Source organism: Lepidochelys kempii, chromosome 3, assembly GCF_965140285.1.
Source record: "Lepidochelys kempii isolate rLepKem1 chromosome 3, rLepKem1.hap1, whole genome shotgun sequence".
Classification (NCBI taxonomy): domain Eukaryota; kingdom Metazoa; phylum Chordata; order Testudines; family Cheloniidae; genus Lepidochelys; species Lepidochelys kempii.
Genome location: NC_136382.1, coordinates 98,100,015 through 98,113,905, shown reverse-complemented (window position 1 = coordinate 98,113,905; position 13,891 = coordinate 98,100,015). Strand labels below are relative to the sequence as shown.

At 43.7% G+C, this 13,891-nt stretch overlaps 1 protein-coding gene across 1 annotated transcript in view; it reads right to left on the bottom strand.

Moving 5' to 3' along the window:
* Positions 1-12,015, bottom strand: part of RSPO3 (R-spondin 3) — an 88,344-nt gene extending 76,329 nt beyond the window's left edge. The window contains exon 1 of the mRNA XM_073335189.1: positions 11,061-12,015. Coding sequence (XP_073191290.1) covers positions 11,061-11,157 — 97 coding nt within the window. The 5' untranslated portion in view covers positions 11,158-12,015. The remainder of the gene's footprint in view (positions 1-11,060) is intronic.
* Between the last annotated feature and the right edge of the window lie 1,876 nt (positions 12,016-13,891).

Below are 13,891 nucleotides of genomic sequence, written 5' to 3'. Positions count from 1 at the left end.
GCCTAGGGAGGAGATACAGGAAGGGAGAATCCTTGAGACCTCCTTCCTACCCTTTCTACCCTTCCTACCACAATCTGGCCCTTGAAGAGATCACAAAGCTGTGATATACTCAAATATAATTTGGGTCTCTGTTGCACTATTGGCTGAGATCCCAGCTCATCCATTCTGTTATGGGACAATGTATGTTGTTCTGAGATATTCAATACTTAAGAAAAAAAAATTTAAAGGGACACTTCTCTATGATAAACTGAAATGAAGGGGTCAAATACTCTCAAATCCCATTAATTTCACTGGGAAATGAGGTCACTTAGCAGTGTTGGACCCGTAGTCTTTTCCCTAAGTCAATAGTGTAATTGAAAGAAGCGTGTGATTCCTACAGAGAGAGCAGCATTACATAGTGCGTTGAATGTATGATTACAGTTGGGTGAATGATTCAGAGTGGACAATTTATCCTGTGACATTTTCTGTTTATGAACAGTTGAGGAATAGTTAGCAATTTGCTTATATTTATTCTTTAGTCAAAATTGTTTGTCACTTTCTTTAGCAAATCATTTGTGGCCAGCAAATCCTTCATGAATGGTTTGCTGCGAATATTTAAAAACAGCATCATATTGGTTAATTACTTACACCATGTGGTATTGTTTTAGTTCCCTTGATGGATGACTTAAGTAACATATCTAACCAGGGCCTCAGGTCTCACACACACTTGGCCGTAACACAGCATGAACTACAAATTTTACAACATAGAATTCTATATTCACTTCTGACTATATTGGAGCAGCTGAGCTTAAAATTCACTTTGCACAGGTATTAACACTAGCAAAGCTAGCTTGCGAGAGCATTCATGGAGCATGAACACAAAGCCGGCACGACTAAAGACAAAGCCAATTCATTTCAAATTGCAAACAAATGTTTGCAGAAACAGTCTTTGTTTCCCTTCCTGTCCTTTGTCAGTCTTGTTTATTTAGATTTTAAGTTCTTTAGGGTGGGGACTGTCTCTTGTTATGTGGGTGTACTGCATTTAGCACAAAGAGGGATAGTCTCAGTTGTGGCCTCTCGATGCTACTCTAATATTAATATTTATTGCAATAGTCACGCCGATCTAGTAATGCTGCTGTTTAGCAAATGCATATACAAATATTTCCCTCCAACTCTCATGTTAAATAAATATCCTGTGGCCTCCTTTAGTTCTATATTGAGGATGTAGAATAATATCCTATTCAGCAATGTAATATGAAAAAAAAAAATAAGTAAACCTCCTTTCTTCAATAGCCTAGAAAAAGTTTAGGAACAACTTGCCAGTACTGATCTTTGTAACCTCAGTGAACAAGCAATGCAATAATGCAGTCAAGTGTGTGTGGGAGGCACACTGTGCAGACACTGGCTGATTTTCCTCCCTCTGTTTGAACTGGTATGAATCAAAAATGTTGTTATTAGAGTAAACTATCATCAATCTGGTTGGGATTACTGGGTGTGCCAATAACACACGTAAACTTTATAGACATATTAATGTGTCATGTTTTACCAGCTTTGTTTTGTGTTGATATTTTATGTGAGCATCAAGGGGCATACTACAGGTATTGCTATACCAGCTGGTTACTCCTACATCTCTGGTTTGCATTTTCATCCAGTTACAGCTATACACTTAAAACAGGGCCTGATCTTGCAGGGTTGTCTGAGATTACACTGTCGTAAAAATGTTTCAGTCCTACCTATATTGCAGCTTCATCATTGCTACCACCAGGAGAGCTGCACCACTCATGAATTATGATAATGAAGCTTGCAGGGCCTTGTGTGAGTGACAGAGGGGCAAATGAAAGAAAGAGTTTTAGGGTATGTCTGCACTGCAACTGTGGCTGGCCTGTGTCTGCTAACTAAAGGGCTATTTAATTGCAGTGTACTGCAATACTCCTACCTCGCAGGATCCCAGAGGCCAGACTCCAGCACAAGCCCAAATAACTACACCAGAATTAAACAGCCGCTTAGCCTGAGCCACGCGAGCTAGAGTCAGCTGGCATGGGCCAGCTGCAGGTTTTTAATTGCAGTGTAGACATATCTTATGTTTTGACAAAGGATTTGTGCTATTCCCAAAGTTCCTACCTTGTGTTTGTCACATCCTCATCCAGCTTTTTCCTGTCCTCAGCAGCTGCCTCAGTGGAAGATTACTACAGCTTTCTTTACTCACTAGTGCCCACTCCCTAGAGAGGTCTATTCTCTAGGTGTTTCTAACCTGGCATATGCTGGGAAGCCATGGAAACCACATATGTCTGTATTCATGAGATTTCCAGCCCAACTGGTAGACCAAAGGGATTCACCCATCACTATTCTAGACCAAACCTATAAGCTATTTTATTTTACAGTGCCCAAGAATCTTCTGTGCATGCATAGAATATGTCAAGAGTCAGGGCCCCTGTCTAAGAGATCTTTCAAGTCTAAATATAAATCATGACAATGGGTGACAGGGACAAACAATAGGGTGAGGCTGAGTGGGAGGAGGGTGAAGTTTATAGCTATATGTTAACACTATTTAGTTTAAACATATCTTTCAGGGTTTTATTTTAATTTTCTAAATGTAAATATTTTTTTTTCTGTTGTCACCAACCATTATTTTGTTCAGTGAGTCTGTAACATACCAAGTAGCAATGCTTCTATGGAGACCAGGATGGGTTCAGTCAACCAAAGTCAATAGGAAAATTCTGATTAACTTCATTGGTGCTGCAGTCTTAGTCTCCTTAGTAGTGATATTGTTCTGCATGACTGGAGGGGCTTAAATGATGATGCTCCTTAGTTCGATGTGTGTTATTTTTAATCACAAAAAAGAGTAATGAAATGCACCAGATAAAATATATATATATTAACCAGTTTGTCGTACGATACAATTAAGTTTCTCTCTCTCTCTGTCTCTCTGTCTCTCTCTCTCTCTTTATTATTATTATTATTTTTTAACAACAGCACTATGTCTGACTCTGATTACTATTGGCTGCAAAAATGTTGTTGTTAAGGCAATCTTAAATAAATCCTGTTGGAATGTTCTACTTTGACAAAAAGTATCTAATAATTAATTATTTCCAATGCCCAGTATGAAAAGTTTTCCCATTGCCAAAAGTCCAACTTTTTAAATTATCTACAAAGCATTACTTTAGCATTTCTTGGAAAACTGGACTGTTTTTGCATGGTGGAATTTCTTCAGAATAATTTTTTCTGAGGCATTCCTTGTGGTAACAGCAAGCAGACAGACTTTAATATAACTGTGTATGGTTTCAGCTGCCTTCTGTTATCTGATAAGAGCATTTTGTTATGAATAATTTGGGTACAAAGATGGCAAAATGATGCTGTCTCGCTCTGATTCCAAAATTACAAATGAGAGAAATTTTTCTTTTATCAGCTATTTGATATCTTTAACCAGACTATTGCATTTTATAATTTATTTCAAGGCCAAGATAAGGCAATTTACTTAAAATATTGGGGAGGGGAAAAAGTTCTTATGAGATCCCTGGATATTAGCAGATGAGATTTCCCAGTGGCCTTTGGTCCTTACATGATAAAAACTAAAATTTGGACACCCCAATAATCTCAGTGAATAGTTGGGTGATAGTTATGGTGAAATGAGACGAGTGCTTGTATTATTCACAAAGAAAAGGATCCAAACAGGCTAAGCAATGGATAATGAATAAGCCAGATCTTGAAGTCCTTACTTTCATTTCATTAGGCAAAACTTCCATTGCCTTCCGTGAGAATTTTGCCAGAGTAAGAAGTCAGTCAGTAAAAACTGGCTGAGGACTTCAGGATTTGTCATACTAATATCAATTCTTAAAGGGACACATTCATCACTGAGCTAAATCAATTGGCATCAGTGGAAATTTCAGTGGACGAGTTGGTACAATGGGCTAAAGTGGTAAAATCGTTATTCCTTTTTATATATGTGAGAAAGTTCAGCTTACCAGATGTACTACAAGCCTAGATACAAAAAGGACAGAGCCTTGTGTCCTCCTACATGGGTAACTCCCACACAGGGGTTGGGAAACTCTGCAAGTACTCAAATACAGGATTTCTCCTAAATCCAAAATCCTGTCTTGAGGTCCTGAAGACTAAGGTCTCAGTCCTGCTCCACTGAAGTCAATTCAGGTTTTTCCATTGCTTTCAATGGAAACAGGTTTAAACTCTAAAACCATTGTAAAAAGAATATTTAATACATTTCAGATGAAAGATGGAGGCTTTTTAAAAATCTTGTTACACAATCTTGTTTCGGGGCATCAAGAACTTGTAAGTATACAAATATTTTTTCAGTTCAATTGTAATTTTAACTATAGCGAGTGATTGCCTCAGTAGCTTAAATTTCAAACTACACACAATTATGTTGACACTATGACTGCTTCATACTGATCCTCTATTCTCGGGATAGATTTGGGGATTTAAAAAGCAGCACTATTATAATGCATATAATTTCATGATGTGTAACTATATTAAAAACGTATTTATATGTGTATAATATATATATAAAACAGGAAATTAACCAAGCCAAAGAAATCATGCTTAGAATGTCGGAGGAGAAATACTTCCATTGACTTCAGCAATATATTCTATTGTTTTAAATGCTGCTGTTGCTGAAGATGGCGGTGATTCATGAGAGTATGATGAAACATTGCTATGGGTCTTTCACAGAGGGTTGGCTTTTGCTTCTAATGAACACAATGGGAATTTTGTTGTCTGCCTCAAGAGGAATAGGATCTGACCCCCCAAAATGTGGAATATACTTTCACCAGAAAAAAAAAGATAGGCTTGTCATCAGCAAATCAGTTACTCTGCCAATACAACGGTACAATCCTCAGAGAGAAAACATCATCGGGCGAGCACACAAAGTATACTTTGAAAGAAAATACACAATGGATCATTTAATCCTCCCAAGGACAGATTCAGCTTGCCTGATGGCTGTTTGCTCGTCAGATGGCTGTTTAGAAATGTTGGTGTAACAATCTTTATTTTCTTTCTTTAATAAGCATAAAGCATCTAGGATGACAGCACCTATGGCATAGTGAATTTGTGGTATATTACAGCTGTGAAGGCCATGTCAAATTGCCATATCAACTTCAATACGTTCTGGCTTTTTTTTTAAAAAAAAAATATGTATTTCAGTATTTGGTGGGTGGAAATATCTAGTCAAATAAATTAATCTTCCAATGTGTAATTGCACATTTTAAAAAAAATTACACCGTGCTTTGTAGAAGCTGTGTCTTTTCTTGTCAAAAACATAAAAAATGTACATTTTACTTCCACATGAATGGTGTCCTCCAGCGAGGGAGTTAAAAATGCAGCTACACAACAAAATGCTGGAGTGTTCTAAACAGCAATTCCTTTATGTGTCACCATTTTGTTATTGGTGTAGATATGCAGCCACGCTCTGCTCCTGCCAGCCCTTACTGCATGTGCTTTTCACCATTAATTTCAGTGGGGCTACTCATGTACTTAAAGTTAAGTATTTGCATAAGTGTTTGCAGGACTGAGGCCTTGTCATAAATATAAAAGGAAGGGCAACAACCTTTATGTATGCAGTAATATAAAATCCCTCTTGGCCAGAGGTACAGAATCTCCTTACCTGTAAGGGGTTAATCAGTTCAATTAACCTAGTTGGCACCTGACCAGAAGGACCAATGGGGAAAGAAGATACTTTCAAATCGGGGGCCGGGGGGGAGGGCTTTGTTTTTGCGCTCTATGTGTGTTCTCTCGGGAGACAAAGAGAGAGACCAAGCAAGTAATCCATCTCCTACTGAATGATACATCTAAATTTACAGGCATAGTGAGTAATAGCAAGGAAATGTGTTAGATTATCTTTAGTTTTAGCTTGTGAATTTTCCCTATGCTTAACGGGAGGTTTATCCCTGTTTTCTGTAACTTTAAAGTTTTGCCTAGAGGGGAATCCTCTGTGTTTTGAATCTGATTACCCTGTAAAATTACCTTCCATCCTGATTTTACAGAGGTGATTCTTTTACTTTTTTTTCTTTATGATAAAGTACTGGGTTTTTTTTAAGAATCTGATTGGTTTTAGTGTCCTAAAAACCCAGGGATTTGGTCTGTGCTCACCTGTACCAATTGGTGAGGATATTATTCTCAAGCCTCCCCAGGAAAGGGAGTGAAGAGGCTTGGGGGGAATATTTTGAGGAACAGGAACTCCAAGTGGTTCTTTTCCTTGAATCTTTGTCTAACTCACTTGGTGGTGGCAGTGAATACTGTTCAGGGACAAGAAGGGATCTGTGCCTTGGGGAAGTTTTAACCTAAACTAGTAGAAATAAGCTTAGGGTGTCTTTCATGTGGGTCCCCACATCTGTACCCCAGAGTTCAGAGTGGGGAGGGAACCCTGACAGGCCTCAATTAACAATGGTTACTCTGGTCCGCTGAAGGGAGATCTACAATTGTACATGATCACTAGCTGTTGTGAACATGCAATCACACCAGGGAAGAAACAAAGGAAGCAGGAGGGATGTCCCACTAATCCACACCTGCACGTCAGTTGTGCATCACAACAATATCATTAGCTGCCTCTTATACACAGAACAAATATCCCTGGTCCCATATGTAGGGTCTGTGGAACAATCATTGAATTTATAACTCACTTTGCCTAATCCTATTCCTTTTTGTGCAATTCTGTATCTACTGCCATGTTTATAATATTACTTTATTATCTACGTCAGTCTACGCTCTGATCAAGTTAATCTCTCATGCAGAGCCTGAATAAACAACTTAATTTGTTAACCGTTAGTGTTCTTATCAGAAAAAAAACAACTGATCCCTTTGCTAACTGTGTCTTTGTGTTTGAACTGTTATCCCATTGTGTCACTTATGTCTGAATTAGGATCCGGACCCTTGTCCACACTCCGTTGTTGACTCCATTGGGAGTTTTGTCTGCAGGACAGGGCATTTAACTTGATCATGAAATAGACTGAACACTCTCAATGTCCATTAACTTCAGTGGAGTTTTACTTGTGCAAGGAATGCAGGATCAAGCTTTTGTGTTGGTAAAAACACTTTACAGAACGTTGTATTACTACATAAAATAAGTTAGAGTTTCAGGGCCAGATCTTCTTGCTGTTTATAAAGCAGCATAGCTCGGTTGTCACCAATGGCGCTCTACCAATTTATACCAGCCGAGGAGCTGGCCCAATGTATTTTGAATCATCTGTTTTTTAAAAAGGGCAAATCAAAAATGTAATTAATAAAGTGGTTTGGATATTTAATAAAAGGAGAAAATACAGACATACTGATTGATTGATTGATTGATTGCTAGTTTGTAAGTATTCTGTCCTTTGTTAAAAATAAATAAATAAACTGAATTTTGAAAGTGCTTTCTTAATAACAGGTTTAAAGATCAGGCTTCCCTGAAGTGTAAAGCAGATGACAAGTCAAGAGCAAATCTTTATGTGGACTAAACAGATTGGTTTTTCAGTTGTTTTCCTTATCCACACTTAATCATTTTCAAGTTCAAAGATTCACTAGTGTCAAACCAAAGGTCTTAAGGCTAGTGACTATTGTGATCATCCTGTCTGACCTCCTGCATAATACACACAGTGTACATTCACCCAGTAGCTCCTCCCTTATACCTAATACCTGGTAGTGGAACTAAACCAGATTTTTCAGAGAGATGCCCAATCTTGATTTAGAGACTTCAAGGGAATGACAATCCCTTAGGTAAGCTCTTTCAATGGGTAATTACCTTCACTATCAAAAATGTATGCCTTTTTTCTGGTATGAATTTTTCTAGCTTCAGCTTCCACTAAGTTGATCTTGTTATGCTATGTTAAAGACCTCTCTAGCATGTCTCTAGTTTAACTATGGCATTTAGACCTATGAAAAATTACAAAAATTAATCCATTCTTTAAAAAAAAAAATCATTTGTGTTGTACAGTCAGTTAAACATCTGAACCAGCATTTTCAAACCTGGCTACCTAGTTAGGCAGCTAAATCTATCATAAACGCCTAATAAAAATGGCCTGATTTTCAGCTGTGTTCAGCTCCCACAAATCCCACTGGAGCTATAGATGCTTTATAAAGAAGCCCACTCCTATTTAGGTGCCTAAACAGAGATTTAGTAGCCTATTTTAGGCGCTCGAATTTGAAAATTATGGCTCTGGCTCTTGGTGAATATCGGGCCCTTTCTGAAACACAAAGACCCAATGAGCTCGGCCACCTTTGATGTAAATCCCTTGCCTAATTTGCTTTCCCTGATTAGTTTGTCCAAAGGATAAGAAATGAATCTCCACCATGTGGTGTAAACAGCTGTTCTGCGTCACCTGATCGCTTTACTCGCCTTTATTCTTTCCAGATACAAGCGCTTCGGGACCCATCCTGCCCCCATTGCAATCAGTAGCAACACTTCATGGGAGCAGGACCGGGCCCTTGAGCTAATCAGACTGGGGCCGCTCTGTGGACACTACCGCCTCCCTGTTCGGTAGCTCTTGAGCCAGCAGCCTGCGGGGCGATAGCCGAGATCTGGCCCCACGCCCCGGGCTCCCGGGCTCAAATCTGCACCTGCAGAGGGTCTGTCTCTGCAGAGGACACAAGGGGTCGCACCTCCCCCGGCATTGGAGCTCAGCACAAGCGCCTGAAAACGCAGGCAAGGTGCAGAGAGAGGGAGAAAGGCAAAGACACTCGGGACTGGCCCGGTGGCTACTGCCCCCACCTTCAACCTTCTCTCCCCCCCCCTCCAAAGGAGACAGAAACGATGAGCCTGGATCCTCAGTTCTGTGGGACCGCCCCCTAAGCACCCCCACTCATCATAAAGCGAGTGCGTGCAAAGAGAACAGACTGTGGCCCCCGGTGCTCATCAGTAGACCCCCACCCCCGCCAGGCCAGGCCGCCCCCCGGGAGAGTTTAAAGACTCAGAGACAGTCTGAGCCGCAGGGAGCCCCCCCCCCCCCCCCTGCACACAGCCTCCCACCCACTTGACAGCTGCTGGCACAGAGCGGGTGGCCCACAGGAGGCTCAAATGCACCGAGCCTAGGAGACAGTGCTAAGGACCAAGCGTGTTAGGTGCTTATGATAGGCCAAACCCTGAGGGCTTCCCCGAGTTACTCCTTATTTCCGTGGGAGTTTGCCAGGGTGAGATCCCAGGGTTTGAGCCCGTCGGGGTAGTTTGAGCTGGGTGTTCTCCCCCCCCCCCCCGCCAGCCTAACTGATCGCTCCTTCCACCTTCTTGCCTGGCGGGGAAGAGGGAGGCTGCTTCGGGCTTGAAGCCGGTTGATTTGTGGAGGGCAGCCTCTCCTTTTGGGACCGTGCCCGCTGGGAGCTCCGGGAGTGGCTGGGGAGTTATCAGAACACGAGCCGTTCCCTCGCCAAGGGTAATAAATCGGGCGCCCCGATGTGTTTTACTTTGCCCGCCCTGCTCCCTGCCTGAGCGGACTCGGGGACTGGGCAGACTTCAGCCCCCGGGGCTGTCACTCTAGAGCTACGTTTTCAAGGGCACTTTAGGTGAATCAAAGCTTGCATTCAAGAGGCCAGTGATACAATGGAAGCTTTCAAGGAACAGTTCTGCCCAGGTGGAGAGGGGAAAGCGGAGCAAAAGCTAGGAAATAACCCCGTGTACTGGTTGATGAAATACAGGCGGCCGTTGTGTTCGGACACTTCCCCCTCATATCAGGAGCTGTCGGGAGAGACAGAAATAAACAGCCCCTTTCAAGCAGCGTGGCTAGAAAGTGCCAAAGGAAGCCGGGTTCGCTCTAGATCAGGGGGCCTGGGCAGAAATGAGCGAGAAGAATGGGGCTTACTCCACCGCGAGCATCCAGACTTTTCCAGACTTGTCAGTCACACCCTCTTCTCCATCTCACTGGAGTTTATTCGGAGGGGAATCCGACACTTGATCCAAACCCCACAGAAGTCAATGGAAAGGCTCCCATGGATTCTGGATCAGATCCTAACGCCCCTACGGAGTAGACTGGGAGAAGTCTGGCGGAGAAGACTATCCCAGAAAACTATCAAACTAAGGGCTTCCTTCCCACCACTGCCCAAGATTTGGGCAGGGCCCTCTTTGCAAGCTGTGTTCTCAGGGGGTTTTTGGTTGGTTGTTTTTTTTCTGCCTTGAGTCTGGATTCTGACCCCGAAGGCTCCTTACTGGCCAAACCAAATGAAGACAACAGTTTAACCTGGACGGGACAACAATGCGGCGCCCAAAATCCGTCTGTGCTTGAGCCCAGCATTGCAAACCCATCCTCTCTCAGCGGAGTACGCACCTACGTTCTTCAGCTGCGTTTCTTCCATGATTTTCCCTGTAGATCTCCCCCACCCCACCCCACCCCAAGACCATGTGGCTCCTGTTTGATTTGTTATGGGTTGGGATAAGAAGGCACAAATTAACTTTCTTCATTCCATGAGGTTTTCACAATAGCGAGCTTAACTCTAGAACTAGGGGGTCTCCTCAGTATTCTAGGAAAAAATCGTGGTGCAAAAAACCCTAGGGTCTTTCTCTGCAGGACTCGCAAGAACTCAGGTGAAAAATCTTGATGACTAAGGACAAGTAATGCGATCAAAGTCGCCGGTGAGCAAACTGCATCTCAGCAGCCCAGCACCAGTGACTCACCGTTGATGTTAAAGATGCCTGAGAAAGCAACATGGTTAGTCCATATCGGGAAAGAAAAATATCCTTTTCCTCATCCCTGAATGATGACAGAGGGTGGGGTAATGCGATCGCTCCAGAAAGTTATCTGCAATTTAATTCTGAGCTAATCTGATCCACCTGTAATAAGGGGGGGATACACGGGGATTTTTTCCCCTTTAGAAAGAATACAGTCCAAAGCGTTACATCGCCTCCCAGACCAGCCTGAATGAATAATAATAATAAAATAATAATAATAATAATTAATAGTAATTAATAATACTGATGATTATGAACTACAGGAAAAGACTACAGTCTCAGTAAATCTGAGTGTTGAAATACCTGAGGGTTAGTTTAATTCCTACTCCTGGCTATATCTTTTGCCAGGGCAGCAGGATCTGGGGAGACAGGAGGCTACGGAACAGGTGAATAGCCGAGGAAGGGACTAGAAGTTAGCAGGTATAAATCTCTGCGCACTTACTTCTTCCCTGTCGCCGTACCCTGGAGGCGTGCTGGGTTCCAATGTATTCCATAAAGTTCAAAATGATAAAAAACCAAGAAATCAGTCGCAATTGCATAGTAACCCCGGGATAGTTCGCCTTCTCTTCTTTTTTGGGGGGTGGGGAATAACACCGCAGTAGAGATACCTGCACTGATGTCTCCCACTGAGATCCAGGTCCTTCCTCCTCTATTGCACTTTCAAATTGTCCGAACAATTGTCTTCTGCAAATTTCAGAGGGATGTCACAGAGGAGAAGGAGCCCTGAAGCAGCGGCGAGGGTCCATGCTGTTGCAAAGGCAGGCAGCATGTTGCAGGGTTCTAGGGGGTGCGGCGTTGAAGTGGGATAAGGGGAGGGGGGACTCAAACTCTGCTACAGCGAGGGATTGCTTAGCTCACATTCAGTACCTCGGCTACAGCCTCCATGGGCAGGTGGGGTGGGGACCCCCCGTTTCTCCTGGGTGCCACTGAACCCCCCACGCCTCATGCAGGAGGTGCTGGTTGAGTCTGCTGAAGTTCTCCCGGGGAGAGCACAGGCTGCGGGGGTTCTGTGCAGAACTGACCCAGAGCACCCCACAACTGTCGGGGAGCGGGAGTGAATAAGCCACGCAGCTCGCAGGATGGAGTCAAGGATTCCCCTATGGCTCTCACAGAGGAGTCTGCAGCAGAAGCATCTTCCAGGGGAAGGCGAGGGCGAGCGCAACAGAGAATTGAAGCAGCAGCAGGCTGGGATGCGAGGATGAGGAGCGCTCCGGGACTGCCCAGAGCACAGTGGGGTTGAAGGATCTAGACAACCTGGGTCGTTTCAGCGGCTCTGGGTTCAAAAGGCAGCAGCTGCAGCTCGCCTCAGCAATTCCTCCCTCTGCTGCACCGTAAGGGGAACTCGCCCTGCTTGCAGCCTCCTTCCTGGCAGCACTGGTGGGCTGGCTGACTGCAATCTCTCTGCCTCCCTCTCTCGCCCCCCCTTCCGCGGTGGGATTTTTCAAGCCCACATGGAGTGTGCAAAGCGGACTCCAATAGGCCGTGGGGCAGTCCTAGAGCGGAGCCTCCAATCGCCGCCTGGCTGCTCTGCCTGAGATTAGAGAGGGAGGGAGAGATGCGCGCGGGTTTGTGTGTGCGCCCAGCACCCTCTCGTTGGAAATGCCATTGTGTCTTGCCTCCTTCCCCAGAGCGACCAGCCCGCACCACAGCCTGCCTCAGAAGATGCCCCAAAACGAAGACAATTGGGGCGGGGGAAGGGGGCACTAGAGATGCCGCTTTTCTCTCTCTGGAAGTACTGAGCGTCTTGCTTTGTCAGTTCCAGGAGGATACTGGCATAGTGACAAAGCAGAGCACCCCATTGGCAGGATTTCAGTAGCAGAGAAATGTCCTTCAGGATTTAAGTGTTATTTTCTGCCTCTTCCCATCCGGCTGAGTTTACACTGGATTAGACTCCCCGCTCCTCCCCCCCAGGGCCCTTTAAAGAAGGGACTTGATTCACACAGTTTTCTCCGCCTCAAAAACAGAGGTCTTTTAGGATTAGGAAAGGTAACTGTTTGGGGTTTGGTTTTGTTGTTGTTTTGTTTTTTTGGAGGAACAGGTTTTTGAGCTCTCGCCCCTTTAAAAGCCTTTCTTATTATTGATGTCGAGGTTTAGTCCAATAAACAATCATCATTAGGAGACGCAGAGGCGTCCCTTTCCACAAACCTTCAAAGTTAAAAATCCCATGTGCCCATTTAGCTGATTGGTATAACATGGCACTCAACGCCTGAACCCCAGTGGGAACGCGCTGGGAATGACTGCTAGCTTGGGGGGAAACACACCACATGGAATTTGTATGGTCTGGTGCGAGCGTTTTCAATTGGAGAACATGCTACTCTGTTTATTTCTTGCATACATATTACCATTTCCCACTAAACATGCATGTTTGTATCCCGTTTGCCTTTCAGTCAGATGTATTGGGACCTTTACTAGATGGCTAAAAGTCCAAACATAATCAAGATGATACATATCTTTTTAACCCCCCCTTTTATTATTTAGCAGAATAATATCTACTTTCTACTGCAGAGAATTTTTTTTTTTTCTGCTGTGAGATCTGGGCTGTGGGAAAGGCTGCAACCTACAGCTCCCTTGCTCGCTTTGCATATTATCTATTTGTAGGTCTCTGAAAAGGAGAGCCACTTGCAACAACTTGATTAAATCAGGGATCTTCATAAAAGTCCCATTTTTAACTGTTTTTCTCCGTCTGCCTTTGCCCCGCTCACAGAGTTGTTAAATAGCTGTACCATAAAATGTGGGGGATTTCAAGGTCTGTGGGAGGCTCCCTTTGAAAAGGACTCCAGGGAAAGTCTTTCTCATCCAGGATACTTGAGCCGATAGGATGAGATTGCCAGGGAGACATAAAATAAAATAAAATTAAAAAAAGCAATTCAGTGGACAGCCTCAGGGATACATACATACGCTCACATGAAGAAAGGGGCCTTCGCTTTTTGTTAGGCTGTGGTTGGTTTGTTTGTGATACAAGCTTTCGTGTGCGTGTAAATGTCAGGACGAGCCAGAGGAGTGGGTTATAGGTGAAGACGCCTGGGAAGAACTGGGGGGATACGCGTCCGAGCCAACCTGCAGCAAGAGGAACAGCTCAGCTCCAGAAGCGTTAGTGCCACCGGGCAGAGAAAGCATGTCAAAAAATAAACCATCCTCGAGGAAACATAAGGCAAACATTAAATAAACAGGGAGTACGGTCCCGCTCTCCTCTGACAATCGGAGCAACTTCTTTCACCAGAGCTCGTCTGCCTCAAGCCGGTTCCCTCCTCATCTGCCCCGTTATACGATGGA